At 35.6% G+C, this 27,040-nt stretch overlaps 1 protein-coding gene across 1 annotated transcript in view; it reads left to right on the forward strand.

Annotated features, from left to right (window-relative positions):
* The window catches only part of LOC149212056 (MADS-box protein SOC1-like), a 322,613-nt gene that overhangs the window by 95,631 nt on the left and 199,942 nt on the right, over window positions 1-27,040 (forward strand). Inside the window, exon 2 of the mRNA XM_089391670.1 lies at window positions 11,004-11,085. Coding sequence (XP_089247796.1) covers window positions 11,004-11,085 — 82 coding nt within the window. The remainder of the gene's footprint in view (window positions 1-11,003; window positions 11,086-27,040) is intronic.

The following is a 27,040-nucleotide window of genomic DNA, read 5'->3' on the forward strand; positions in this document are numbered from 1 at the left end:
TTTGCCTTCAGCATACTTCTGACCATGTCAAGAATGGTCCTATTCTTCCTTTCGGCAACACCGTTTTGCTGAGGTGTATACCTCGTGGTGAACTGCTTTTGTATGCCATTCTCTCTGCAAAAACACAGAAAGTCTTTGGAGATGTACTCTCCTCCTCTATCTGTTCTGAGCACTTTGATATAATGCCCACACTGCTTCTCAACAAGAGTTTTGAAGTGGCGGAATTTTTCAAACACTTCACTCTTCTGTTTCAGCATATACACCCATGTCTTTCTGGTGTAATCATCAATGAAAGTTAAAACATATTTATTTCCGGCAAATGATGGTATTTGCATCGGTCCACACACATCAGAGTGAACAATTTCCAAGGGTGCTTTTGCCCTTATACTCTTTTCTGCTGGAAAGATTTATTTGTGTTGCTTGCCCAAGATGCAGCCTTCAAAAAGGCTGTCCGGTTTCTCGATCAATGGCAATCCCTTTACCATTCCCTTTCTGTGCAACAGATTCAAGCCGCCGAAATTGAGATGTCCAAATCTCAAGTTCCACAACCAATTCTCATATTTCACTTGTTCCTGAAAGACTTCTTGTGTAACAGCTGCAATAGTTCTTCCTTCCTTCAAATCTGCCCTGAGTTTGAGAGGAAACATTCTATTGCTGGTCATTTGCACCTGTGTAATGATATTCTTACTTGGAGGTATGTCTCTGATTGTACACATATCATCTTTGAAGAACACATTGTAACCTTTGTTAATGAGCTGTCCAATGCTCAAAAGATTACATTTCAGACCAGGTACATAGTATACCTCTGGCACAATCATCTGTTCTCCATTTCTTGCTCGGATACTGACTCTGCCCTTACCCTTGACAGATATCTTACTATTAGTTCCTGTTGTTACCTCAGATTTCACATTTTCATCCAGATTGGCAAACATTTCAATATTTCCAGTCATGTGATTACTACAACCTGAGTCTAAGAACCAAAAATCTTCTTGTTTGTCTTGTGCAATGTTACATGCTAACAACACAATCTTTGGATTCTTATCTTCTTCATTTGCAAAATTAGCATTCTGCCTACTATTCATGTCATTTTGTTTTTTCCTACATTCATTGGCGTAGTGCCCATATTTCTTACAATAATGACATTGGACTTGGGATTTGTCATACCTTTGTCCATGAGCTTGCTGTTTGCTTGAACCTTCATCTTGGTTCTGATTGCAGCTCCTTCCGCTTGTGCTTGCAGGATTATTTCTGCCTTTGTTTTGGCTTTTTCCACGACCTCTGTTATTTGCTCTACCTCGACCTTTTCCTTGGCCAAAAGACATCTGAGTCTTGAATGCTTGCTCAAAAGAGGAATCTGTTCTCTACTCATTCTGTGTTCATGAGATAAAAGAGAAACACTCAGTTCATCTACTGTGAACTGTGAGAAATCCTTTGTTTCTTCTATTGCTACCACAATAGATTCAAACCTTGAGGGTAAAATTCTCAAGATCTTCTCTACAATCCTTCTTTCTTCAAGAATCTCACCATGAGATCTTATCTGGGTTATCAACCCAATAACCTGAGTGAAGAATGAATCTATTGTATTAGATTCCTTCATGCTGAGTGTTTCAAAGTCTCTCCTCAACATCTGCAACTTTGCAGTCTTCACCTTCTCCATGCCTTGATAGGTAGTTTTGAGAATATCCCATGCCTCCTTGGATTTTGTTGCTGCTGCAATCCGTGGAAAAACACTTTCATGTACTGATTAGAAGATAAAAAAGAGGGCTTCGGCATCCTTCTTCCTGTCGCTCTTCAACTGGTCTCTTTCTGCTACTGTCAAAGCAGCCAACGCTGTTGCATCTGCAGGTTCAGCATAGCCAGTTTCAACCAGCTCCCATATTCCTTGAGAAGCAAACAATGCTTTCATTGTTATGGACCAATAACTGTGATTTTTCCCATTAAACTGTGGCAGTTGGCAATTTGTCAAACCAGTTCCAGCGTCTCCCATCTTAACCTGTATAAGTAAAGAAGAGATACTGACTGTATTATTAAAAACAAGCAAAAACTTTCTCTGCTGGAGAAAATCTGCTCAATAAGCTTCTTACAACTCCTACAGTGAAAAAACAAACTCTGTTTTTTGACCCATTGAGTGCCTAGACCAGCTCTGATACCATGTTGGAATTTCTGATAATTCTAAACAAAACTGAAAAACAGAACAATACTCTGTTTTAACACAGCGGAAATAAAAATCGTTTGCGGAATACGGTGTTTCAGCAATGCAGCGTCCTCAGTTGTTGTTTGCCGTGTATCAGGATCGGTGTTTCAGCAATGCTGAAACTCGTGTATCAGCAACACATTGTTTTGATGTCAAGACTATTTTTTGGTTACGGTGTAACAGCGACGCGCAAATAAAACTTCTATTTATAAACAGTAAACCAACTGATACAAATTCGTCTCCCTCACATAGAGGGATTTTCACAAAAGATTATGCTGAAGAGCATCTTCCTCTTGACAGAGGGATTACAGCAGGAACGCTTCAGTTTCACAAATCGATTTTTCACTATCTGAAAATTACAGTTTCAACACTGCTATGCGTTACAAAAAAAACTATCTATCATTCTTCTAACTTTTGAAAGAACTGTTGTTCATTACATTTATATGTTAAAACATATTTGACTTTAAACAATAAGATAATAAAAATATTTTTTAAAGCTTATCTGCGTATTGAATGCAGCAAGCGGTGATGCCTTTTGAAGAAATGAAGTCGGCTGTTGCAGGGGAATTTAATGCTGAAAATTTAATGCACATTAATGTGGAAAATATCAAGCACGACTTTGAGGCATCCAACAGTCTGGAATATCTACAACAAATGAGATTTCTGTCCAGCTGTTTATGTTGCAGTTGGAATTAAATTCCAACAAAAACCAGCCAGTGTGATTTCTGTGGTTTTGACCAAAAAAGAGAATATAATTTAAGAAATTAAAAATTATTTTTAATATTATAAATTAATAAATTACAATAGATGATTAATAAAAATTTATTAAAGCCCTTTATAACCCCATTAATAAATTATATAAAATATTAATATTAAGATTGGGTCCTATTCAAATTCCCAAAAATTAACTAGATCAAATTAACTAGTTTAAAATTATTTTAATATTATAAACTAAGAAGTTATATTAACTAGATCAAATTAACTAGTTTAAACTTATTTTAATATTATAAACTAAGAAGTTATAATAAATGGATTAATAAAATAATTAATTAAAACCTATTATAGAATTATATAAAATATTAATACTAATAGTTTGGTCTTATTCAAATCCATAAATTTAACAAAATATTTTTAGAAGGACATAAGGGATTAACAAATAAAAATATAAAAGAATGGTTAATGGAAACAAAATTAGAAAAAGATTTGACCAAAGAAGTAAAGGAATCTAAATAAAGAATTTAAAAATTATTTAGATAAAAGTAATATTATAAAACAAGAAGATATAATATGTTGAATTATTAATTAATTTGTATTAAACAAATTTACCCCTCTATAACCCTATTAATGAATGTTATTCATAAAAATATTAATATTAATGGTTAAATCCTATTATATCATCAAATATAAAATTAATCTTAGAGAGTCATAAATTAATTAATAGGTGGATTAACACATAATAAAATTATAATAATATAAAAAGAAATAATAAAATTGTTTGGGGCACAAAAAATAAAAATAAAACAAACAAATAAATAAATCAAATTTTTAGGAAGAAAGCGCAGAAAATCCAACATCTGTAGATACTCCAATCATCATCTCTATTTAAATTAATAGGTCTCTTTTCAGCATTTATAAAACTAAATGTTGAAAAAGGCCCTAAGAGTAAGATCGACCCCAAAGATTGGTCTTCTGGTGTTCATCTTCCTTTTATTCAAGGGACCACAGATAAAATCGCCAGGATGTTGAAGAAGCATAGGATTCATTCTTCTTTTAGACCCGTTAACACTATTCGGAGTTCTCTTCGTTCTGTTAAGGACTCGGTTAGCCCCAAGGATGGGAAGGGTGTTTACATCATTCCTTGTTCCCGTGGAACTCTTTATATTGGTGAGACTGGTCGATCAATAGACCAAAGGATTTGTGAACATGCTGCTGACATCAAGCATGGTAGGTCTCGCTCCTCTGCTTTGGCAGAGCATGTAGAAAAAACCAATCATAATATATGCATTGAGGACGCTAGGGTCATTGCAAGGATTGGCCATTTTCATCATCGTAAATTAGGGAGGCCTTTAGAAATTGAAAAGGGTCCTATTAATTTAAATAGAGATGATGGTTGGAGTATCAACAGATGTTGAATTCATGCACTTCCTTCCTAAAAAATTTATTTATTTTAGTTTATTTTTTTTCTCCCCAAAAATTTTTATTATTTCTTTTTATATTTATTATAATTTTATTATGTGTTAATCCACCTATTAATTAATTTATGACTCTAAGATTAATTTTATATTTGATGATATAATAGGATTTAACCATTAATATTAATATTTTTATGAATAACATTCATTAATAGGGTTATAAAGGGGTAAATTTTTTAATACAAATTTAATTATTAATTCAACATATTATATCTTCTTGTTTTATAATATTACTTTATCCAAAATTATTTTTAAATTATTTATTTAGATTCCTTTACTTTTTTGGTCAAATCCTTTTCTAATTTTATTCCCATTAACAATTCTTTTAAATTTTTATATATTTTTAAATTTTATTTGTTAATCCCCCGATGTCCCTCCAGAAATATTTTGTTAATATTTGTGGATTTCAATACGACCAAACTATTCGTATTAATATTTTATATAATTCTATAATAGGTTTTAATTAATTATTTTATTAATCCACTTATTATAACTTCTTAGTTTATAATATTAAAATAGTTTTAATTAGTTAATTTGATCTAGTTAATTTTTGGGAATTTGAATAGGACCAAACCTTAATATTAATATTTTATATAATTCATTAATGGGGTTATAAAGGGCTTTAATAAGTTTTTATTAATCAACTTATTGTAACTTTATAATATCAAAAATAATTTTTTATTTCTTAAATTAGATTCTCCCTTTTTGGTCAAAACCTTTTCTAATTTCTTCCCTTAGTCAAAGTAGTTGTTGACCCTAACGGCTAGTTAGGAGCCCTCCACATCTATTTATTACATTGCCTGGATCTGGTTCCTCATCTTGTCTTGAAGATGAACCACACTGGCTGGTTCGAAACGTGTCGATGAGAATTTTTCTTGTGTGATTTTTACTGAAGGATGTTGGTACATCTTGGATTGACTGGGAATAAGGTTGTAGATTGGAGTAACTATGTCAAAGCACTTAAAATTCTTGGCCTGGATCTGGTTCCTCATCTTGTCCTGAATATGAACCACATTGGCTTGTTCAAAACAGGTCGACGAGAATTTTTCTTATGTGATTTTTATCGAAAGATGCTGGTACATCATGGATTGACTGGGAGTAAGGTTGTAGATTGGAGTAATTATGTCAAAGCACTTAAAAGTGTTGGTCTCTCCAAAAATGACTAGGGTGAATCCCTCTCATGGGATGGGGCACTTCGGAATGGAGCTTTGGTGGTTGTAGAGAATTACAAACACCTTATGCACCTTACACACGATAATATTACATAGTCGCGGTTTTCTGCTATATAGAAAACACATGCCCCTTTGAAAATTAGTCTGTTTATTTAGTTGGCGTGGAAGAACAAGATACTGACATGGGATAATCTGTGTAAAATAGGTTTTTCAGGGCCCAGATTGTCGTCCAACATGTGGTGCTGATTTTGAAACCATTGTACATCTATTTCTAACTTGCAAAGCCGCACTTAAGGTCTGGTCGTTGACACTGTCTATCTTCAAAATTTCTGATAGAATTTTTTTTTCCATCAAGCAATGTATGAGATGGGGTTTGGAAGGGCGAGGTATACAACATTTCATCCCATTGTTTGTATTATGGGAGATTTGTAAGTCCGGGAATCACTACATCTTTATGGGTATTCCTCATAATGTCTATAGAACAATTTTCAAAATTCAGGCTTGGCTCGATTACATGGAACCGTAGAAGGAAAATAACAAAGACTTGTCGGGGAGATATATATGTGTCCCCAGATTACATTTCCAGCGAGGTTTTTTGATGGGGTGACACAATGGGGTAGATGCGGTTGCGGAGCTTGTTTACGTATTAACAATAATTTTCTTTATAAGCTACATTGCTTCGGGGGTTCAGGTACAAATACCAGAGCTGAGTTTGTGGCTCCTTGGGGTCTCCTTTGGTTTGCAAATGACAGGAAAATCCAACAAACCCAAGTATATGGGGACTCAAAGACTATCATAAAGGGCATTTTAGGTAAAACAAATTTGGATCCCCCAGAGCTCAGGGGTTGGCGGGTTCGCACAATTGGCCTCATTCAGACTTCTTAGAGTTTTGACATACAACATATATATTGGGAATCGAATGGGATGGCAGACTCTCTGTCTAAAAAAGGTTTACTCGATGTTGAGGGTTACATGTTTTATACATACATTTCTAATGGGGTTGGTAGGGAGGAGGGGATTATTGCTCTTCCATAGCTAGTACACTAGTTTTTTGTTCTTAGAACTTATGTTGATATCTTGTTTGCTTCTTATTTTCCTGTACTTTATGGATGATTTTGCACACCCATTTTCTGAGTGGTGAAGTCTTCAATTATTCTCGGAATGATTCACCAATATGTATATGGGGCTATTTTGAACTCTTGTTAGTTTTTCTCTTTGCAAAATGGAATACCTGGCAAATGACATGAATATGTAATTGATTTTTTGTCTTTCTTAATAAAATCCTATTTAGTTTTTTTCCTCTCAAAAAAAAAATCTGCACAAAGCTTAGAATAAAACCTTTCAACTAACATTATAACATCAACATATATTACAATAATAAAACATATATTACAATAATAAAATTATATATACGAATGGTACAATAGTTTCATTTGATCCAGAATTCTGAGACCTGGAAAGACTTGACCTTTATTTCATCCAAAATTCTAAGACTTGGTAAGACTTTACCCTTAATGATAATGTAGAATACATAACCTATGAAACTGGTGTTTTTTTTGTGAATATAGATGATGCAACAGGTCACTCACTTGAGTAAAGGAAATAACCCCACATTTTAGAAAAATCATGCTTGTTGTTACTTTGTTGGTCGTTGGAAGATTCTTTGTTATTATTCTGTTATTCAGTTTGGTAAAAAGTAGAAATAAGCAAGAGATTTATTTTTTGGTTGAGGTTTTGAATTCATGATGAGTAAATTTAGTTTTTCAAGTAATTAGCTAAAGGGTTTGTTGACTTTTTAAATTTTATTAAGGGTTTGGTGACTTTTTTATATTAATTTTTTTAATTGACGGCTTAGATCGGTTCTCAAGGGAGTATGCCATCATATGCTTCCTCTGAATGCTTATCAATGAATATAGTGTGTTAAAGAGTGTGTTGGGTTGCGTTGAATTTTAATAAATTAAAAAAGTTTGATGTGGTTCGTGCCCATGACTCCCACCCACCAATTTTCTAAGGATAATATTGATGTCCGAACAAGAAAAAAGATTCATGTCGCGAGGCTCCCCGCCCACCAATTAACGAGATATGTAACTACTCATCCCCAAGCAATTTGCAGTACATGAACTCTCTGGTCGGGTGGTAAACGTTTGTCATCTAACTCTCTTCAATTTGGAAACATGAAAATTTTCGATAAGTTAGAAAGGCAGAGAAGCTAAAACACAAATTCACCCAAAACACACGAGCTGCGGCACTTCTATTGATCACACAAAACTTGATCCTTACAATGAACCCGGTGAAGAGTATTTAATCTTTTCGACTAGCGAATTTGCCTAAAATATATTGACATGCAACCACACACTAAAATTCGTCTATCACTTAACTCGACTTGACTCAACACTTCAATACTCAATCACTCAACACTAAGTTAACCGACTCTCTAAGTTTAGCCAACTCATGCGGGAGTAATTAGCTTATTTTAACACTCCCCCTTAATTGCGACCACTAAACTAAAAGTAAATCATAACAACTCAAACATGCTTGCTGGTCTATGTCTCAACTAGGCTTACAATACCCAAGTTTCTTCTATGAAACTCAGACACATCTTTTGCTAATGACTTGGTAAATATATCAGCCAATTGATCGCTAGAATTATAATGCTTCAAGTGAACTTCTCCATTGCTCATAGGGTCTCTAATAAAGTGATATCTAGTATCAACATGCTTGCTTTTATGATGAAACACACTATTCTTGGATAGTGCAATTGTTGAGCTGTTGTCACAATATATTGTTGTTGATGCTTGTTGTTTCTGCTTGAGTCCATCAAATACTCTTCTTAACGAGACTGCTTGACATGTTGCTGATGTTGCTGCTACATATTATGCTTCCGCTGACTGAAGTGTCACAATGGGTGGCTTCTTAGATGCCCATGAAATCACACCTAAACCAAGACGGAACATAAAACCAGAAGTGTTCTTCCTAACATCCAAACTGCTCGCAAAACCACTATCTGTGTATCCAATCAAATCATTCTTTTTTGTGCATGCGTACATTATGCCACAATCTCTAGTTCCTGCTATGTATCTCACAATTCTTTTTCCTGCACTCCAATGTGTGTTTTTTGGAGTCTCCATAAATCTGGAAATCAACCTTGCTACTTGCATGATACCCAGTCTTGTAGCTGTGATATACATGAGGCTGCCAACCAATCTTTTGAATAGATTTGGATTGACATCTGATCATTCATCATCCTTGCTTAACTTTGTACCTGTTGCAACTGGTGTAGGGATAGGTTTACAATTTTCCATCCTGAATCTTTTCATTAAATTATTGGCATATTTATTTTGACAAATGAAAATTCCTTTTTTCAGATTGCTGAACTTCTATGCCAAGAAAATATTTCATGAGACCAAGATCTGTCATCTCAAATTCTTTCATCGTGGCTGGGTTAAATTCATCTAACTCAAAATCCCCTGTAAAAATCATGTCATCAACATAGAAGCAAACAATCAAAATCTGTGCATCCCCATTTACCTTTGTGTACAAGGTAAGCTCAATGTTGCTTCTGCAAAATCCATTCTTAGTCATGTAGCTGTCGATTCTGCTATACCAAGCTCTAGGCGCTTGCTTCAGTCCATAGAGCGCTTTCTTAAACCTGGAAACTTTATCTTCGTTACCTTCAACTTCATATCATGGAGGCTGCTGCACATAAATTTCCTCTTCTAGAATTCCATGCAAGAAGGTTGATTTCACATCTATCTGATATACTTTCCACTCGTTACCTTCAACTTCATATCCTAGAGGCTGCTGCACATAAATTTATTCTTCTAGAATTCCATGCAAGAAGGCTGATTTCACATCTATTTGTACACTTTCCACTTGTTGTGAGCTGCTATAGCTAGAACTGCTCTTACAATAACCAATCTGGCTACAGGAGCAAACATTTCTCCAAAGTGTATTCTTGGTTGTTGCGAGAAGTTCTTTGCCATGTATGCACAAGTTATTTAATTGTGTATGGTTAGTTAATTGAAACTTCCTATTCATGTGTTCTTCTCTTATGCATGTCTAATTAAATGAGGCTAAATCCATTGCATGAATAATTAATGGAGACTAAATGTTGTTTATGAGTGTCTATATATATGTAATAGAAACCTAAAACCTAATCTAATTAGCATTAATATTATTTATATGTGATTCATTCCTCATTGAAAGAATACTAATTTGTGATTTCTCTGTGTACAGATTATCGAACGATATTATTATTATCATATACAAAAATATGTGGAACATGTTACAGTTTTCTTAATCATTTATTTGAAAATAAGAATTTAATGGAGACTAAATATGAGTGTATCGTAATGATTGTTAATGTTTGATTGAAAGAATAAAAACATTGTTTATTATTATCTATTTTATGTACTTTATATTTATTTGTTTAACATTATGGTTATATCTCTTTGTTTGTTTAATGGATGCCTGTTATTATGGTTATATAATGCATCTAGTGGTTCTCACGTTTTCTCCAGAAATACAGTTTATTAAGAAAGTTTGTAACATTTAAGGTGCAGAGTTGAGAAGTAACAACAGAAATTGCCGTAAAAGCAAAAGTCTGTCTTTTTTTTAATCAATCCCTCTTCTCCGCAGCTGACGTGGTCCTCCTAACTTTCACTTTGAAGCTTTCCACCCACAGGTGACATTGCACTCTTCAGATGTTTTGTTTTTACACGTTTTGTTTCTTCGCTTTCTTAACCATTAGACCTCACTTCCCACGTAAGTTGCTCTGGTTTATAAAATATGAATTATAAGTAATAATAATAAAAAAAATTGCTCTCTAGTTTGCTGCTGTCCTGTGAGAATAGTTCTTTTCTTTCTTAACCATTAGACCTCCCACTTGGTTGCTATGGTTTATGGTTTAGAAAAGATGAATATAAAAATATTAGTTTTTTAGTTTTTTCGTATCCTGTAAAATTAGTTTCGTTGATATCCAAAATTATCTTCAAAATTACTTGGAAATTGCATGCCTTGGCAAGGCCTAATGCTTAATATAGTTTGTTAATCGTAAGATTCCGAATCTATCATCTTCTAAAAATTGGGGCTTCAAAAAATCATGTGTCATCAATTGATGTTTATCTCATAGGCTATAGAAAATAAATAAATTTTTAATAATATTTAAATAATTTATTGAGATACTTTTATTTTATTATTTGATAGGTTAAAAATATATATTATATTTTATTATTTATAAAATTTAAAATTTAATAAAATTATAATATTTTGAAATAATATTTAAGATTTATATTATTATCTTTAATATAATAAATTAATATTAAAATTTTTAAATATAGTTTAATAATATGTTATTGGTTATTTATCTTAAAATGTTTTGAAGAATATGCTAGATTATTTTTAATATAAAAGTAATAATATTTTACATTTATGTATCATGTAAAGCATGGAGGAGATTTTGGAAAAGTATAAAAAACGTTCGAAGGAAATTGGCATAGCTCAGACAACGAAAGAGCAAGATACTCAGGTACCTTATATTAAAACTTTTCAAGGTTTTTAATAAACATGGTTTTCCTTGTGCTTCCCATGGTGATTCATATGGATAATGATTTATATTGGTAATTGGATTGGTTTTCACTGTTTTGTGAATTTATATTCGTAATTGGATTGGTTTGTTATTTTGTACTGGGGGATTTTAAAATGAAAGTATTACGTAAGTCTACTTTGGACGTTCAGATTGATGTCGATTTTATATAATAAGTAAAGGATTTATGCTGTAACGTTTAAACATGTTTAAATAATTAGATGATAGATGATTGGTTTACATTACATTATGACCAACAAGTTATATTTATATAATAAATACCCTGTTCAGTTTGATGCCTATATTATATAAAAACAATTTAGGATGTCTCGTGTAACTTCCATTGTTAAAATGCTTAATTCCTATTTGAGTAGTCTACATTAAATCATGTAATTATTGAAAAGATATATTTATATTAAAAAAAATAATTACATTGTGGGAAAGACGTCTATTTTTTCATAAAAGGTTATTGGAATTTCTATGAATATTAGTGAGATTGGTGAGTTGTATGGTTTCAAATGGTATGGTAAATAATTGTTGATATTTTAGTTTGCGTTTTTTAAGAGTGATATTAATTTAAAAGTATTTTTGGTTAGTTTTGAGAAAGTAGTTGTGTAACTTAATTAAGAGTAAAATAGAAGTGGACAGAAAACAATTTGACGCAGCCTAAACTACATCTATCTACATTATGTAAATAAAATTGCATGTCATACTATGTCGCAGGAATTTTAATATTTTTGCTTAGTAAAATTTTTTTAAACCAAGGTTTAATGCTCTTAATCAAATGTTTAAGTGGAAGTTATTTAATCACACGTTAATCAAATTATACTCGTGGATTTTCTTACCTTTTGATCCACAACAAACCTGACCAGTCACTGTCAACCTCATAGGTTAATCGAGTGAATTTGTAAAATATCGTTTACGATTTTGACACTGCGCGAGATACTACTTACCGTTTCCGTAGACCGCTGCGTTATTCTGCTGTCACGTGGATAAATCTGATCCCTTCTCTTCTTGACTTTATTTTGCACGATAAGATCTCCACCGATCCTATTATATCAATCTTGTCCATTGATCTGACTGATCCAACAGTTCTTGTGCACGGTTACTTCATTTCTTCTTCCTTTCCTTTCTTCGTCTTTATGCAATTCCTTAGTGTTTTGGTCTATTCATCCGACTCGCCTATACGATTCTTTATGCATTTATCCTTTTTGATATTATTCAATCACTTCTGATTGCTGTACTCCTCCTCTGTGCACTGTCCTCTCTCTGTTCTTCTGTGGTTTAGGTTTTCTCCAGGGTTTCTGGTCTTTGGTTGTTCTTCAGCGCAACTTTCTCCTGAACTTACTTATACGTATTTTTAAGCTCTATCACATCTGAACTTCAACTTTGATCCTTCAATCAGATTCAAACAATTAGACCACTATTTTTCATTCTCCACCTCTGTGTTCTGCTTTAATTCCACTTGCATACATATACTATGCAAAATTACTCTAATTCACACACAATTTATAATTCCGCTAATCAATACACACCACACAACTTAGGAATCGAATTCTCTGTCTTTATAAACAATTATTTACATAATGAATTTCTCTCTCTGGCCTGATTTTCTAATCGGTGGCCTTTTTCCTTTCCTGCCGGTAGGCTTACAGTCAAACCCTATCTAATCTCTGAACTCTGATTCTCACTCTCTCACTAACTCTCTCAATGCCTTTTAGGCTTACATTTATACAAAAGGTTCTGTAACCCATTTCGGTTCAGATCCTTAATCATTTGAACTATAAGTCTACTTTTGACTCAACTAATCCCTAAGGATCCTCTCTAGTTCCACAAACCATGAAACCAATTCCTAATCTAAGATTTACAATTGATTTCCAAATCTCTCAATCCTTGTGGAATATTAACTAGCCTAAATCTCTCGTGTTCTCCAACATTTGGGAACATTTACAATATTCCTCACAATATCTAATTAATTCCTATTCTTAATATCTCTCATAAACTTACTTGAAAACCTTAATAATTACATTAATTTAATACTCAGGAAACCAACTTCCTTGAAAACACAAGACCCCCTATGTCTATTAAAATACAATGAAATTGTTGAGTTGGATGCTCTTGCATCATAATTTGTGGATGTTGATGTTACTAGATGACTTAGCTATTAATATTATATAGATATTATATTGTCATTTTTTATAGTTTTCATGTTCAATATTTTCTCTTATAATTTACCAGCCTTAGATTAGAAATTTTCATTGTATTATTATGGGAAGGATAAGGATTTAGAAGTCTTGGTAGGAGAAAATTTTATTTGATTATGTATATAGATAAAAGGCTAATTTTTTGCAAGGTCCCATTGGGAAGTAATTGTTGGGCTCCATAGATTCCTTATATACTCTTGTGTGTTTCCAATAAAAATACTTTCTTAGTCTTTAACTCCATACACCAATCCCATCATATTACATAGATATTCATAATTGAGGAGGAATTTTAGTGAATCAATGCTCTTCTAGTAAGTGTCAAAATGGTGCAATACATAATAGTACAACTAACATGAATTAGGTGATTAACAGATCTTATTTGCCATAGTTTTGAGAAAATTGTGAAGTCAAATGCTAAATATTAGGTGACCAAAAATTACAGTACATAACAAAGTGTAAATACAATTATTTATGCAAACACGCCAATATTGTAGTATTGTTATGGTTGAAATTCCATGATGGCCTTGGGTGACTACAAAATTTCTCATCACTAGTGGAATTTTTGTTGTAGCCATGGGAATGGATTTTCAGGATTAGATGCACAAATGCAGTTCTAATAGTCACCTGGTCAACACCCCTTTACCTAGTTTTGGGTCATTGTGTGCATAATCTTAGTCTTGTGCACACCACTGTGGAGTGATGAGGTCGCTCATACTCAATCATCTACATCAATGCTTAGAATAAGTTTACTGGTTGGATTCAATATGGATGCACTTGAAAGTGTAGGATAAGTAATAGGAGGATATTAGTTGTGTTGTTTATCATCGATGTAGATTCACTAGTGTGGGGAGGACCAAACAGATCTATCTAAAAGCCCTAAATGTTTATTAATTTTTCTAGATCTTGTTGTTTTTCTTCTATGTTTCGAACCATTATATGTGGTTCATCATCAATATGAATATAAGAATGATGGGAGAGTTTGATCCATCGAAAAATAATATATAAAACCTAAAAAAGAAACCGAAAAATAGAATGATAATGATAATGATATGATAAATTAATGATAATATATAGATATTAAATGATGATTTTTCTAGTATATTATCTCTTTAAATAGTATAAAATTTTATATGTTATATTATAATATAACATACAGAATATTATATTTTTCAATATGATAGTAAAATATTATTCAATATAATAATTCTATTATATTAAAAGGTGATATATATATATATATATATATATAGTATCTAATATAATATATTCAAGAATATAAATTATTATATTCTATAATATAATCTAAATATTATATTAAATATTGTGAAGTTTATATAAAAAAAGAAAGGGAAAGGTTTAGTTAGTGACATATCTAGATGTTAATGTGGGAATCTAGTTCTCACTAATTTTCTAACTTTCATCTCTTTTAAGATTGATACGACGCTTACGTATTTCGATAACTTCCTTGAATTTTTTATGGTGATAATGATAGATTTTGGCAAGGATGTATGTATTTTCGATGCAAATATGGTGTTTAGCATTATTTGAATAATCAACTGACGTGAAAGTTTTAGAATGATTATGTTTTATGTCAGTTGAATGTTCTTGAATCCTACTCCATATGGAGTGCCCAATTTTACCAACGTAGGGTTTTTTGCATGAACAAGGAAAAATAAACACCTTTTTGACTCATAGGATCAATGGGATCTTTGATAGATTTAGGGCAGCTTCAAATGGTGTTTACAGGTTTAAAGAATTGTGTTCAGATTTTATAGAAGATATATTTTTGGTAGAAAACCTTTGGAAGATTTGGTTGAAATGACAACTTCCAAGGAAGGCGAAATGGTACATTCGAGAGAATGTGGAGGGAAAATTTCCTTACCTCATTTAGTAGAACCTTTTGACGACCAAAAACCTCCCAAAAATGAGAGGTATGATTCAAATTGGATAATTATTTTATTTTTCATCTGTCTTAATTCTTTAAGAGTGGAAATAGTGGAGGAATGGAAATATAGGATCATTTTTATGAGTTGTCCTAGTTTGGAAAACTTTTGGCAAAAAACTTTAGGAGACACTTGGTTGCCTTAAATAGACACATTTTGTTATCTCGACCTTATTATAGACCTAGATTCCATAATCGACAACCATTCCAACATATAAGGGAGCTTGTATGAGAAAGTTATGCTTTCTAGAAGTTGACATATTGAAATTGACAACCATAATTGGAGAGTATGTCACATCAACCCCCACTATTGAAGGATAACGGGCTTGCAATGTGATCATGATGATGAAGACTCTAGAAAGGTCAATTTGTAGCTGTAGCTAAGAGTTGAAGGAGTCATACCTAACCACTAATAGTTTATTGGTAGTGTTATACCTGGGCCACTAGGGGAAAAGGGGCTCCGTTCAATTCAAAGGCATTTTGTTTCATAGATGAGAAAAGTAGCTAAGAGTAGAGACAAGGAAAACATAGTGGATTTGTGCACAGTAGTAGCCCATGGGCTACATGTCTTACTTATTTGTACTTGCATGCATTTCTTTTCAGAGAAAGAGAGAGAAAAGTAGCCTCACCTTCTAACTGTATTTTATCTCGAAAAGATTTTATCTTGTGGTCTTATGGTTGCGATTGACTATTGTTTTTTCCTATCCTCTATTTTCCATCTTTTACAAATTGCATCAATAAAACAATAACTTAATAAATCTAGAAGTCTAAGGGAAAATAACCCTCATAGTATAGATTCCATATTTTTAAGTATAGTTCTATCAGTTATATCGTGACAAACTATATAGTGTAATATCGATAGAAATTTATGAATCAACTCTAGAACAAGAAGCCTTGAAGATACAACCTTAAGATCTTGTGGATGTTGTTTGGCTTCATAACTTCCATTTGATTGAATTTAAAAATGCAGTTTGATAAGCTAGAAACATGAGTTGAGTGTGGATGGTTATTGAATTATAACTAATTGCTAAAAAACAAAGGATATTCTTACACTTGACTTCTATTTTTGGAAAAGATTTATCAAAGAAAGTTATTTTGAATGTAGCAAGAATAACTTAGAGTTTTTTTGTCCTACCATCGCATATACTTTACCACCATTTCATAATCTTATATGCTTTGCGATTGATGATTTAATGATTCCCAATTTTAAGAAATAAAATTGCCCAATATTTTTGGCATCATTCTTGAGGAGGTGTTAAAGGATCAGGTTCTTGGTGTATATTGTTTATATTTTAATTTCCCGTCTTTGAAATAATGTGTCAATACCAACGTTGCAGAGGTGGCGAGATAGTGATGGGCTTTGAACCATGTTGGTACTATATGATTATGCCTAGAGATAATCTAGGTAAATTTCATATGGGTGAGGGTATAGTAGCTTCATCTAGTAGTAACAAAAGAAATTTGCCATGTATTAACTAGTTGACAGGGTATAAAATAAGAAGTCTAATGGCTCCCAAGAACTAAAATAAAAACCAATTCTGGTTAGCCTATAAGGGCAGGGATATACACGAAGTGCAATTCTGTACAAATTTGTGTTTTTATGGATCCTATAGCTTCTTGAGAGATTTGTCATTGATGTAAAATGAAGGCAAAAGAAATGGAGCTTTGGGTAGAAAATGAGCTTGTTAACTTAATATAATCCATGAACACTATATTGGATTGGAAAATTATACATCATCACAGTTAGCTCAAAAAACTTATACATCGTGATGCAGGTGCATTAGATCGAGCTTTTTAGATGAAGAATTTGGGCAGCGCTTAACAATTTGGTGGACTAGCCACATGTTAATGCTAGCAAATGGTTTTGTTGTTTTGTTAGAACTTTTGAATATTTAATTCAAGTGTAGGATTGGAGTATCCTTGAAATAGGTCGAAGAGTTTAGAATATAGGAGTTATTTGTCATTGTAAATAAAAGGAACTTCGAAAGGGAGGAGGATCTTTCTTTTCCTGCGTTCGAGTATGTGTGTTTGAAGTGAATGAAAGAAAGGTTTTCCATTTATATATTATTCATAAATATATGTTCTTTTCTCTCCTCTAGTTCCAGTGAAACTATGTATGCATTTATTTAAGATTTAGAAATTGTTGTAACCATTTATGAAATGTTATATGCTTGTCAAAATTCAACTTTGAGTTGTGTTGTTATTTGTGCACATCCCATTTGTTGTGACCCTTAAAACTTTTTTCCGTAGCACCTTAATATTTAAACCTGGAGATTTAAAAATTGTTACAGTTCCTTGTAGGTCAAATTTTGATAGTTATGTGGGATTATGGTGCCTTGGAAGTCGAAGGGACGCGAGGCAAATCATTGTGCCTACAACTCGTATTCAAACTAAGTTTAGAAGCATTGAGAGCCTCCTAGAGCCAACCCGCACGTGTATCCCTTTGGCGTCACGGTACAGGGAGCAGAGGTGGTTAGTGGTTCATCAGTTCGTTCGTGGGGGAGTGGAAGTGGTCACACGCACAACAACTACAATGTTGAAGGAAAAAAATAGAGGTGCTGCAAAATCATTTGGAGCGAAGGTGCTACAAAATAAATTTTCAGCACCTACAACGAACCTTAAAAATTAGAGGCACTATGAAATAATTTTCTAGCGCCTACAGCCTGCCAAGTTTTATTATTAATTTGGGGTATCAAATTGGGTTTGACATTGGTGTTGTTTTCTACAAGATAGGGAGATGGCTTATGCGAGAAGGAGAGCACATGCTCTGTACCAACCCCAGATTAAAAGTTCATGTAATAAAGTTAGAAAAGGAAAAATAAGACCAATGTCATAAGACACGTATTCCAAGCTGAATGTTTGGAAAAACATCGTAATGGGTGTCACTTTTAGTTTATTATGGCTCAAGGGAATTGGCAAAGACATTATCAAGGAAAAAGAGGCATTAATTGACATTTAATTACGGAAATAAAGGAAAATAGGAGAAAAGGGAGATGAAAGGTCATAGGTTTCCATGTGAGGAAAATTGAAGGAAAATTAGAGGAAATTGAAGAAAATAGAGGCCTTAATGATAAAAAGGCTTTTGAAAATTAGTTCACAGCGTGATTTAGGTGGATGTTGGTGGCCACCCACCTATCCCACTTGGACCCCCACAACTGTCTCTTTCAGTTTTTCAGTTTCCTTAATTGTAGCACAGTTTACTATTTTTAGCAGTTTTCGGGCCCTGAACTTTCGGAGCCATTTTGAGGCCCTAAACGACGTTTTTTGGGAAAACCGGGAGCAACATGGGTCATAATCCGATGCTACTCTTCCCAAAGTTATAGTCCTCGGATAGATCTTTCTAACGAGCTATTGTACGCGTCAAACGAAGATCGAGTGCCAAAGTCACGACCCCGGGAAGTTGATGTACCAATTTACCCAAAACGGGGCCCACAATTTGGTGTTTCATCTCCTAGGGTTACGTTTTTGGATGTTTAGGGCTTTCCATAGTTTTTCAACAATAAATAGGCCTTCGAGCCTCATTGTAACACAGTTTAGAGGGATGTGGCTGCCACATCTCTTCTCAGAGATAATCTACCATCGCCATAGCTACTTTATCTCCATTTCTGTTTGTAAGCATATTTCAGTATTTTATAGTAATGAAATGAAGTATTTTTTTCGTTGCATCTCTGTATTTATGGTTATCTTTGTAATTTGTTGCGTTCATGTTTAAATACGGATCAGTGGTATCAGAACGGTCTGATTTTTCTTTGCTTTTCTTTGCATGTCCACAACGAGGTTGGGATATAAGGAGTTAGGGCTTGAACTAGTCGAACCTTTGCAAGGCAGCCTCGCAAATCCCGACGGCCTCTCATGGCGGATGAAAAGAAAGACGAGGGGGCCGGAGATCCTATCAAAATCTTGCTCGAGGAAGCCCTCGAGCAACAAAGGAATGCAATGATGGATAGCTTTGCCCAGATCCTTCAGCGGCTACCCAGAGGCGACACATAGGCTTCCAACAACTACACTGGAAACACCACACCCTTTAAGGTACAAGTTAATTCTGAAATCCCCATCTTCGAGGGTCAAATAGACACAAATGTCGTAGATAAATGGTTAAATCTGCTAGAAGGTTATTTTTCTGTTCATGACTTTTCCAGCCAACAAAAGATCACTTCCACACTTCTCAAAGTAGCCCCCCACGTCAAGGACTGGTGGGAAACCTACTGTGAGCAGAAGGATGAAAACACAGGTGCACTATTTTTAGCTGCACCCACTTGGAATTCATTCCAGGATGCCATTAAGGAGCATAATTACCTTGTCAAAAGCTACGAGGACAAATACATAAAGTGGAACATGCTGCGATAGGAAAGGGACCAAGATGTGCCGGAGTTCACAAACATTTTTCATAACCTTCGCACACGGTTGGGTATCAAGGATTCTGAGCTGCATTTGGTACTCAAATGCCAGGGCTGCATACACAGATACATCCAGGAGGAGATGGAGTTCCTGAACATCTCCTCGCTCGTCACGACATACCGATACATTGTCAAAATCGAGCAAAAGCTTAAACAGAAGAAGCGAGACTTTGGATATGCAAATCCGAAGCAAGGGAATGGCTTCCCCAATTTGCAGAACTAAGGACAAAGCCAAGACTGGGCAACCCAAGACAACCCGTCTAAGCCGCAGGAAAAAAACAACACTACGAAGTCGAAGAAGGACACAAGAAAGTGGTGTGAGTTCCACAAGAGTCCCACTCATAACATAAGTGAGTGTCGGACCAAGTAGTTGCTAGTGGCCGAGTTGAAGGCTTCAGAATCAGATGCATGTTCCGACTCTGAGTCAGAACCCGACAAGGGTAATGGCAAAGGGAAGCAGATCATTGATGTAGAGCCCAACGCCACTGTTGCCACCGGTAAGATCCAGAAGAATGAGCCCGAAGATCCAGAGGAGGGGGAGCGTCTTTTCCACTCACAGATGTAGGTGAAGGGTTCGCCATTGTGATTCACTGTTGGCAGTGGGAGCCAAAAGAACTTCATTGCAGCAGAGGTCGTGAAGCGGTTGGGCCTACCGACTACACCACACCTGCAGCCGTCCAGTATCGGGTGGCTTCACGAAGGAGGAGATCTCCGAGTTCGCCAATAGTGCCGACTGCCCTACAGCATCAAACCCTTCACAAACGAGGTATTGTGTGATGTTGCACCTCTGGATGTTTGTGATGTATTATTAGGTCAACCATACTTGTGGAGGTGACATGCTGTGTATGAGTCAAGGCCCCGCATTGTTATTATTTCTTTGGGTAATTCATTATACAAGATACAAGAGGTAGCCCCACCTATCGCCACCTCATTGATCACTGCTAAGAAATGCAACAAGCTCATCTCCCAGACTAGGAAATTCATTTTCTGTTTGGTTCGCTCCCAAAGTAAGGGGAAGATCGTTGCGACATCCATGACCCCTGTGAAGGGTTCCTCCACATAGCAGCAGCAGCAACAGAGGGATACGGTCATGAAAGAACATAGGGACATCTTCTCCTCACCCACAGGGGTACCACACAAGTTTCAGGTGGGCAACAAAGTCTGGTTGCATCGGCAGAAAGAACGCCTTACCAAAACCCATCAGAAGGTCAGACCACTCTGACATGGTCCTTACACCATTACCAAGGTTGTGGGAAACAATGCTTTGGAGCACAACATTCCCTCATTCCTTCGCCTACACCAAGTGTTCAATGCGTACTGCCCTCGACCATGCTTCCCACCATTACTGGACACATCCGAGATTGCAGAACAGCGCACTAGCGACCAAGTTTAGCAGATGGAGGAACTCCACGCAATGGGGACCATTGCTTCCTGGGGGGAGGAATGATCCAGGTGGATGTTGGTGACCACCCACCTATCCCACTTGGACCCCCACAACTGTCTCTTTTAGTTTTTTAGTTTCCTTGTTTGTAGCAAAATTCACTATTTTTAGCAGTTTTTCGGGTCCCAAACTTCCAGAGCCGTTTTGAGGCCCTAAACGATGTTTTTTGGGAAAACCAGGAGCAACATGGGACATAAACTGATGCAGCTCTTACCAAAGTTATAGTCCTCAGATAGATCTTTCGAACGAGCTATTGTACGCGACAAACGAAGAGTTACGACCTCGGGAAGTTGATTTACCAATTTACCCAAAACGGGGCCCACAATTTGGCGTTTCATCTCCTAGGGTTAGGTTTTTGGATGTTTAGGGTTTTCTATTGTTTTTCAACAATTAATAGGCCTTCGAGACTCATTGTAACACAGTTCAGAGGCATGTAGCCGCCACATCTCCTCTTAGAGATAAGCTACCATTGCCCTAGCTGGTTTATTTCCATTTCTGTTTGCAAGCATATTTCAGTATTTTACAGTAATGAAATGAAGTATTATTTCTGCTGCATCTATGTATTTATGGTTATCTCTGTAATTTGTTGCGTTAATGTCTAAATCCGGATCACAATGTTTATTAGTTCTGTTTTGGAGCTCTCTATCTATTCTCTCATACTACTGCAGACTTAGAGGATTATTGGAGCACTCTAGCATTGGAGAATGAAAGCAAAGGACAAGAAAGGAAGGTTGGATCAAGAAACTTTAGAAGGAAGACTTGTAGGTAAGAGGTTGCATGTGTGATTTCCTAGTTCGTTTTTGAGTGCATGGTACATGCATTTGTGTATTTGGTTGTCTTGTTGTCATTGACACGGGTTTTCCTGGTGTGATAGTGGTTTCAAACTTTCCTTTCCATTTCTGGATAGTCATAGTGGAATGGGGTTCTATTATATGGTTGAGCTTTGGATTGCTAGAAGATTTTGTAACCGTGTGAGGTGGTCTCGAGAAAAATTAATAAGGTTTGGGGGTGGAGGTGGTTTAATCTCCAGGAAACCCTCGATAGGTGGGTGGAGACAGGGAAATTCCTTAAGATATAGGTGAAGAAACTTTAAGGCATCCAAGCTTGTTTTGGGCTTAGTAATCTCTTGACCGGTTTTGGAGGGATCGTGATACCCTGAGGGTGGAGGTGGTTTAATCTCTAGGAAGCCCTTGTTGATTATGTATCAATTTTCTTAAGTGATATCTTGACAGGTTTTGGCGAGATCGCGGGAGCATGAGGGTGGAGGTGGTTTAACCTTTGTGAAGCCCTCGTTATTTATGTCTTGAGTCCCACATTCATTCTTGGAATATGGCATGGGGGTGATTGTTTGAAAGAAAGAATTCGTTCAACCCAATCTGTGGTCGGGTGAATCGGGGAATTCCTTGACTTGGTTGACTTTTGCATATGTTAGTAATAACTCTTTTCTCGTTTTATTTTATTAGTACTTATACTTGTTATTATGTCGCTTTGATGGATATTCTATCATGGTTATTATTTTGGTTAAATGCTGGTTATAAGCACGGTTCCATAACAAATTATAGCTATGGCTCTTGATATGTTTTGATTAGTTGATGATTGGTTAATGCATGTATGAGCTAAAAAATGTTATTGCAACTACTATGAGAGGGCATTAGACCTCCTTGGTGATTCTTAGATAAGTTTCAGACCCCTATATTCAGATATGCATTCATGACCTATAGATTACATGTTCACCATATGTTTGACGAAATGATTGTCATGGTTAGACTTGGTTAGGCCAAGTCTTTGATGAAGTCTTGTATGAATGGCTCTTCCTAATGTTATTTATCATTTAGGTAAAGTCACACTGAATTTTGGGAAGTGGTCTGGAGACTGGTTTGAAATGATGGCTCATAATCTGAGACTAAAACATCTAAACTGGATGTTTTGGGCCATAATCGCACCCTGGTAGGCTATGCATGCGGATGGAGGCCTATAACCACATGGAGTCCTTGCCATACATGTAGGTTTGGGCATAGATCACTAAAAGGAAATCCATCTCAGGGTTTGGGACTTGCAGTGGTTGTGTAGCTCCTCAGTGTCTTGTAGCTCTTGAGGAAGATCAATAAAGTTATAGTTTGTTTATTCCACTTTGTTAACTATACTTAGGAGGTTGGGTCATGTCAGAGTAGCCTTCATCTCATGTTTTCCTCGACAGGGTTGTTAAATTGGGTAAATGTGAGAGGTGGTGTTACAAGGTGAAGGAGGGAGACCTATAGCTAATGTAGAACTCCGGGAAGAGATACAAAGGCTCGAAGCTCATTTAGAGGCCATAGAGGTGGTAGGCAGTGAGATCCTAAAGCTGGAGATGCCAGCAGATCAGAGGAGTAAGATGGAGCAGAAAGAGTAACACTTGTGGATGAAGCTCCGAAAGTTAAATTGTTGAGGTTGGTGTTAAGCTCAAGTTCATGACCAAAACTTGGTTTGTCTACCTATGATTAAAGCCCAGTAGTCGAGAATTCGATGGATTAGATTAGTGAGTTACACAAGTATTTTGAGTATGAGGAGATTGGAGAATATAAGAGGGTAAAATTTGTTGTAACTAGGATGAAGGGCCATGTTGCATTGTGGTGAGACAATGTGTAGGCTAAAAGGAGAAAACAGGGGAAACCATCGATAAATATTTGGGACAAGATGGTAGCAAAGATGAAGGGAGAATTTTTGTCGAAAGACTACTAGCTATCCTTCTATAGGTACGTGCATGTAGAAGACACCTCAAAGAAAACAACAAGGTACATCAATGGTTTGAAGCTAGAGATTCAAGATGAAATCAATGTGCTCTCTTCCATGACGATGGAAGAAACATATCAATTTTCCACGAAGGCAGAAGAGAAGATAACAAGGAAGCATAATTCAGGGAGAGGTCACGATTTTGCTAGAGGAAAAGGATAGTCAACTGGAGGGGGGAAAACTCTAGCTCAAAAGAATGATGCAAGTAACCCAAGGTAGCAAGAGCAACAAGAGAAAAAAGGTGACTCCATAGGAGAAAGACCCTACTGGAGAGCTAAAGGAAGTGATAGAGAGATTGTCTATCGGTGTTAGAAATGTGGGAAGCTAGATCACAAATCTTTTGAGTGTCCTGAGAATGATAAAGCAAGGTAGAGAGATGCATATGTCGCTTAGCCAAAAGCAATAGAAGCACAGACACCCCATAGCAGAAAATGTACCAGAGATGGGAGAAGATTTAATGATGAACAAATTCTTGTTGGAAGCAGCCAAGGAGACTGCCGAACTAGTGCAAAGAAGAGACTTGTTTCGATTTGTTTGCAAAACTAGAGGAAAATGCTGCAAAGTGGTGATTGACAATGGAAGCACTAACAATCTAGTTTCCACAGAGATGGTGGAAAAACTATGGTTGAAAAGGTTGAAGCAGCGAACACCATATAATGTGTCATGGTTGCAGAAAGGTCACCAATTGTTGGTGAGAGAGTAGAGCGACATGGATTGCCATATAGGCAGATATAAGGATAAGATAGTTTGTAACGTCATGCAAATGGATGTTTTCCACCTCCTTTTGGGTCGTCCCTCGCAATTTGATAGGAAAGTGGTGCATGGTGGAGAGAAAAACACTTACAAGTTTGAAAAGGATGGTATCAAGCATACTCTTGTACCATTAAAGGAGGAGAGTACAACTGGGAAAAGTAGCTTAAAAGCATTGTTGTTAGGAGGAAACTTATTTCTACAGCAAAGGTAGAAAGAAGATTTCGGCTATGTGGTGGTTTGCAAACTGAAGGTAATACTTCTGCACACCAAAATTGTAGATTTACCTGTTGACATTCAAGTGATGCTCCATGAGTTTAATGATATCGTAGCACTTGATTTGCCAAGTGAGTTGCCACCTAAGAGACCTGATATTAGGAGCAAGCCTTTCGAATAAAGTTGCTTACTGGATGACACCCAAGGAGAATGTAGAAATAAGGAAACAGGTTTAAGGAATTAATCCAAATAAGGATGGAGTATGCATAGATTCTAGAGCAATTAACAAAATCATAATTAGATACAGTTTTCCATTCCCATAGATGGATAACATGATGGACTGATTGAGTGGAACAACCTATTATTCAAAGGTTGATCTAGAAAGTGGGTATCATTAGATCTGGATCAGAGAGGGGGACGAGTGGAAGACAACTTTCAAGACGAATGGTGTACTATATGAATGGTTGGTCATGCCATTTGGATTGACAAATGCACCAAATACTTTCATGCGGTGGATGAACAAGGTATTCAAAGAGTTCATCTGTAAATTTGATATTGTTTATTTGGATGATATTTTGATTTTCATCCAAACAAAGGAAGAACACCTTCGGGCATGTAAGGTATGTTATAGAAACGTTGTAGCAAGCGAAATTGTTGATTGACCAGAAGAAATGTACTTTCACGAGGTCTCAGTTGGTATATCTAGGTTTTGTCATTTCAAAAGATGGACTAAAATTAGATAGAGAGAAAATAGAGGCAATTGTAAGTTGGCCTTCACGCAAGAACATTTTCAAAGTTAGGGGCTTTCATGGCCTAGCAAGCATATCGGAAGTTCATCAAGAACTTCAATGATATTTTTGCACCTATCATCAAAACAAGCAAGAAAGATAGATAACCATTTTGTTGGATTGTAGCAAAAAAGAAAAGTTTCCATCTCTTGAAGAGGAATATCACCGAGAAACCGATGTTCAAATTACTTGACTTCAATCAACTTTTCCAAGTCAGATGTAATGGCAACGGAACAACCATTCGAGCAGTGTTGAGTCAAGAAGGAAACCTGTTGCATATTTTAGTGAGAATTTTATTCATTCAAAACATGAATACTCCTCCTATGACAAGGAATTCTATGCAGGGGTTCAAGCTTTGAAGCATTGAAGACAGTATTTGATGCCCAAGGAGTTTGTTCTGTTCTTTGACAATTTTGCATTACAATATATAATGCAACAACACAAGTTGAACCATAAGCATGCCAAGTGGGTGAAATTCCTACTAAGTTTCGTCTTTTTTTTTTTAAAACATGTGAGTGGGCAAGTGAACAAGGTAGCCAATGCTTTGAGTAGAAGGAGTTTGATTATGCAAGAGTGCCATGTACAAATTTTGGGCTTTGATTATTTGGAGGACTTGTATGAGATTGATGTTGATTTTCGAGAAGCCTTTGAAGCATGCAAGCACCCTGTGCGTAGATATACCAAGACATGGAAGGAGTTTATGTTGGAAGATGGTTTGTTGTTCAAGAACAATTGGTTATGTATTCCTAGTTTCTGAATGAGAGATAATATGATACAAGAAAAGCAAATTGGAGGATTGGCAGGGAATTTTGGTGTGGACAAGATACTTGGGCAGTTAGGCCATTTTTATTTTTGACCAAAGATGAGGACAGATGTGTAGAAATATGTCAGCAGATGTAGAGTGTGTTAACATGCAAAAGGACAAGTCAAAATGTTGGACTCTATACTCCTTTGCTCATCCCCAGTAGGCCATGTGGCAAGGCAATGACTAATACTTGTAGTTGTGGACATATTTACAAAGATGGTTCATTTTATCCCATGTTGCAAAACTAGTGACGATAGACATGTAGCTCATTTGTTTTTCAATAAGATTGTCTGATTGCATGGCTTGCCAAAGAGTATAATCTCTAACAGGGACACTAGGTTCACGAGGCATTTTAGCAGACCTTGTGGAAGAATCTTGTAACAAAATTGAACTTTAGTTCAACATTTCATCCACAGTCTGATGGGAAAATGAAGTGATGAACAAGACTCTCGAAAACATATTGAAGAGCCTTGTGGGTGAGCATCCCAAGCAGTGGGATCGTGTATTAGCTCAAGTCGAGTTTGCATACAATGATTTGCCAAATAGGATTATGGGCAAGATTCCGTTTTAGATCTTTTATGGAATG

Source organism: Pinus tabuliformis, chromosome 1_1, assembly GCF_031772625.1.
Source record: "Pinus tabuliformis cultivar Carrire ecotype Pingquan chromosome 1_1, CPIR1, whole genome shotgun sequence".
NCBI classification, from domain to species: Eukaryota; Viridiplantae; Streptophyta; class Pinopsida; order Pinales; family Pinaceae; genus Pinus; species Pinus tabuliformis.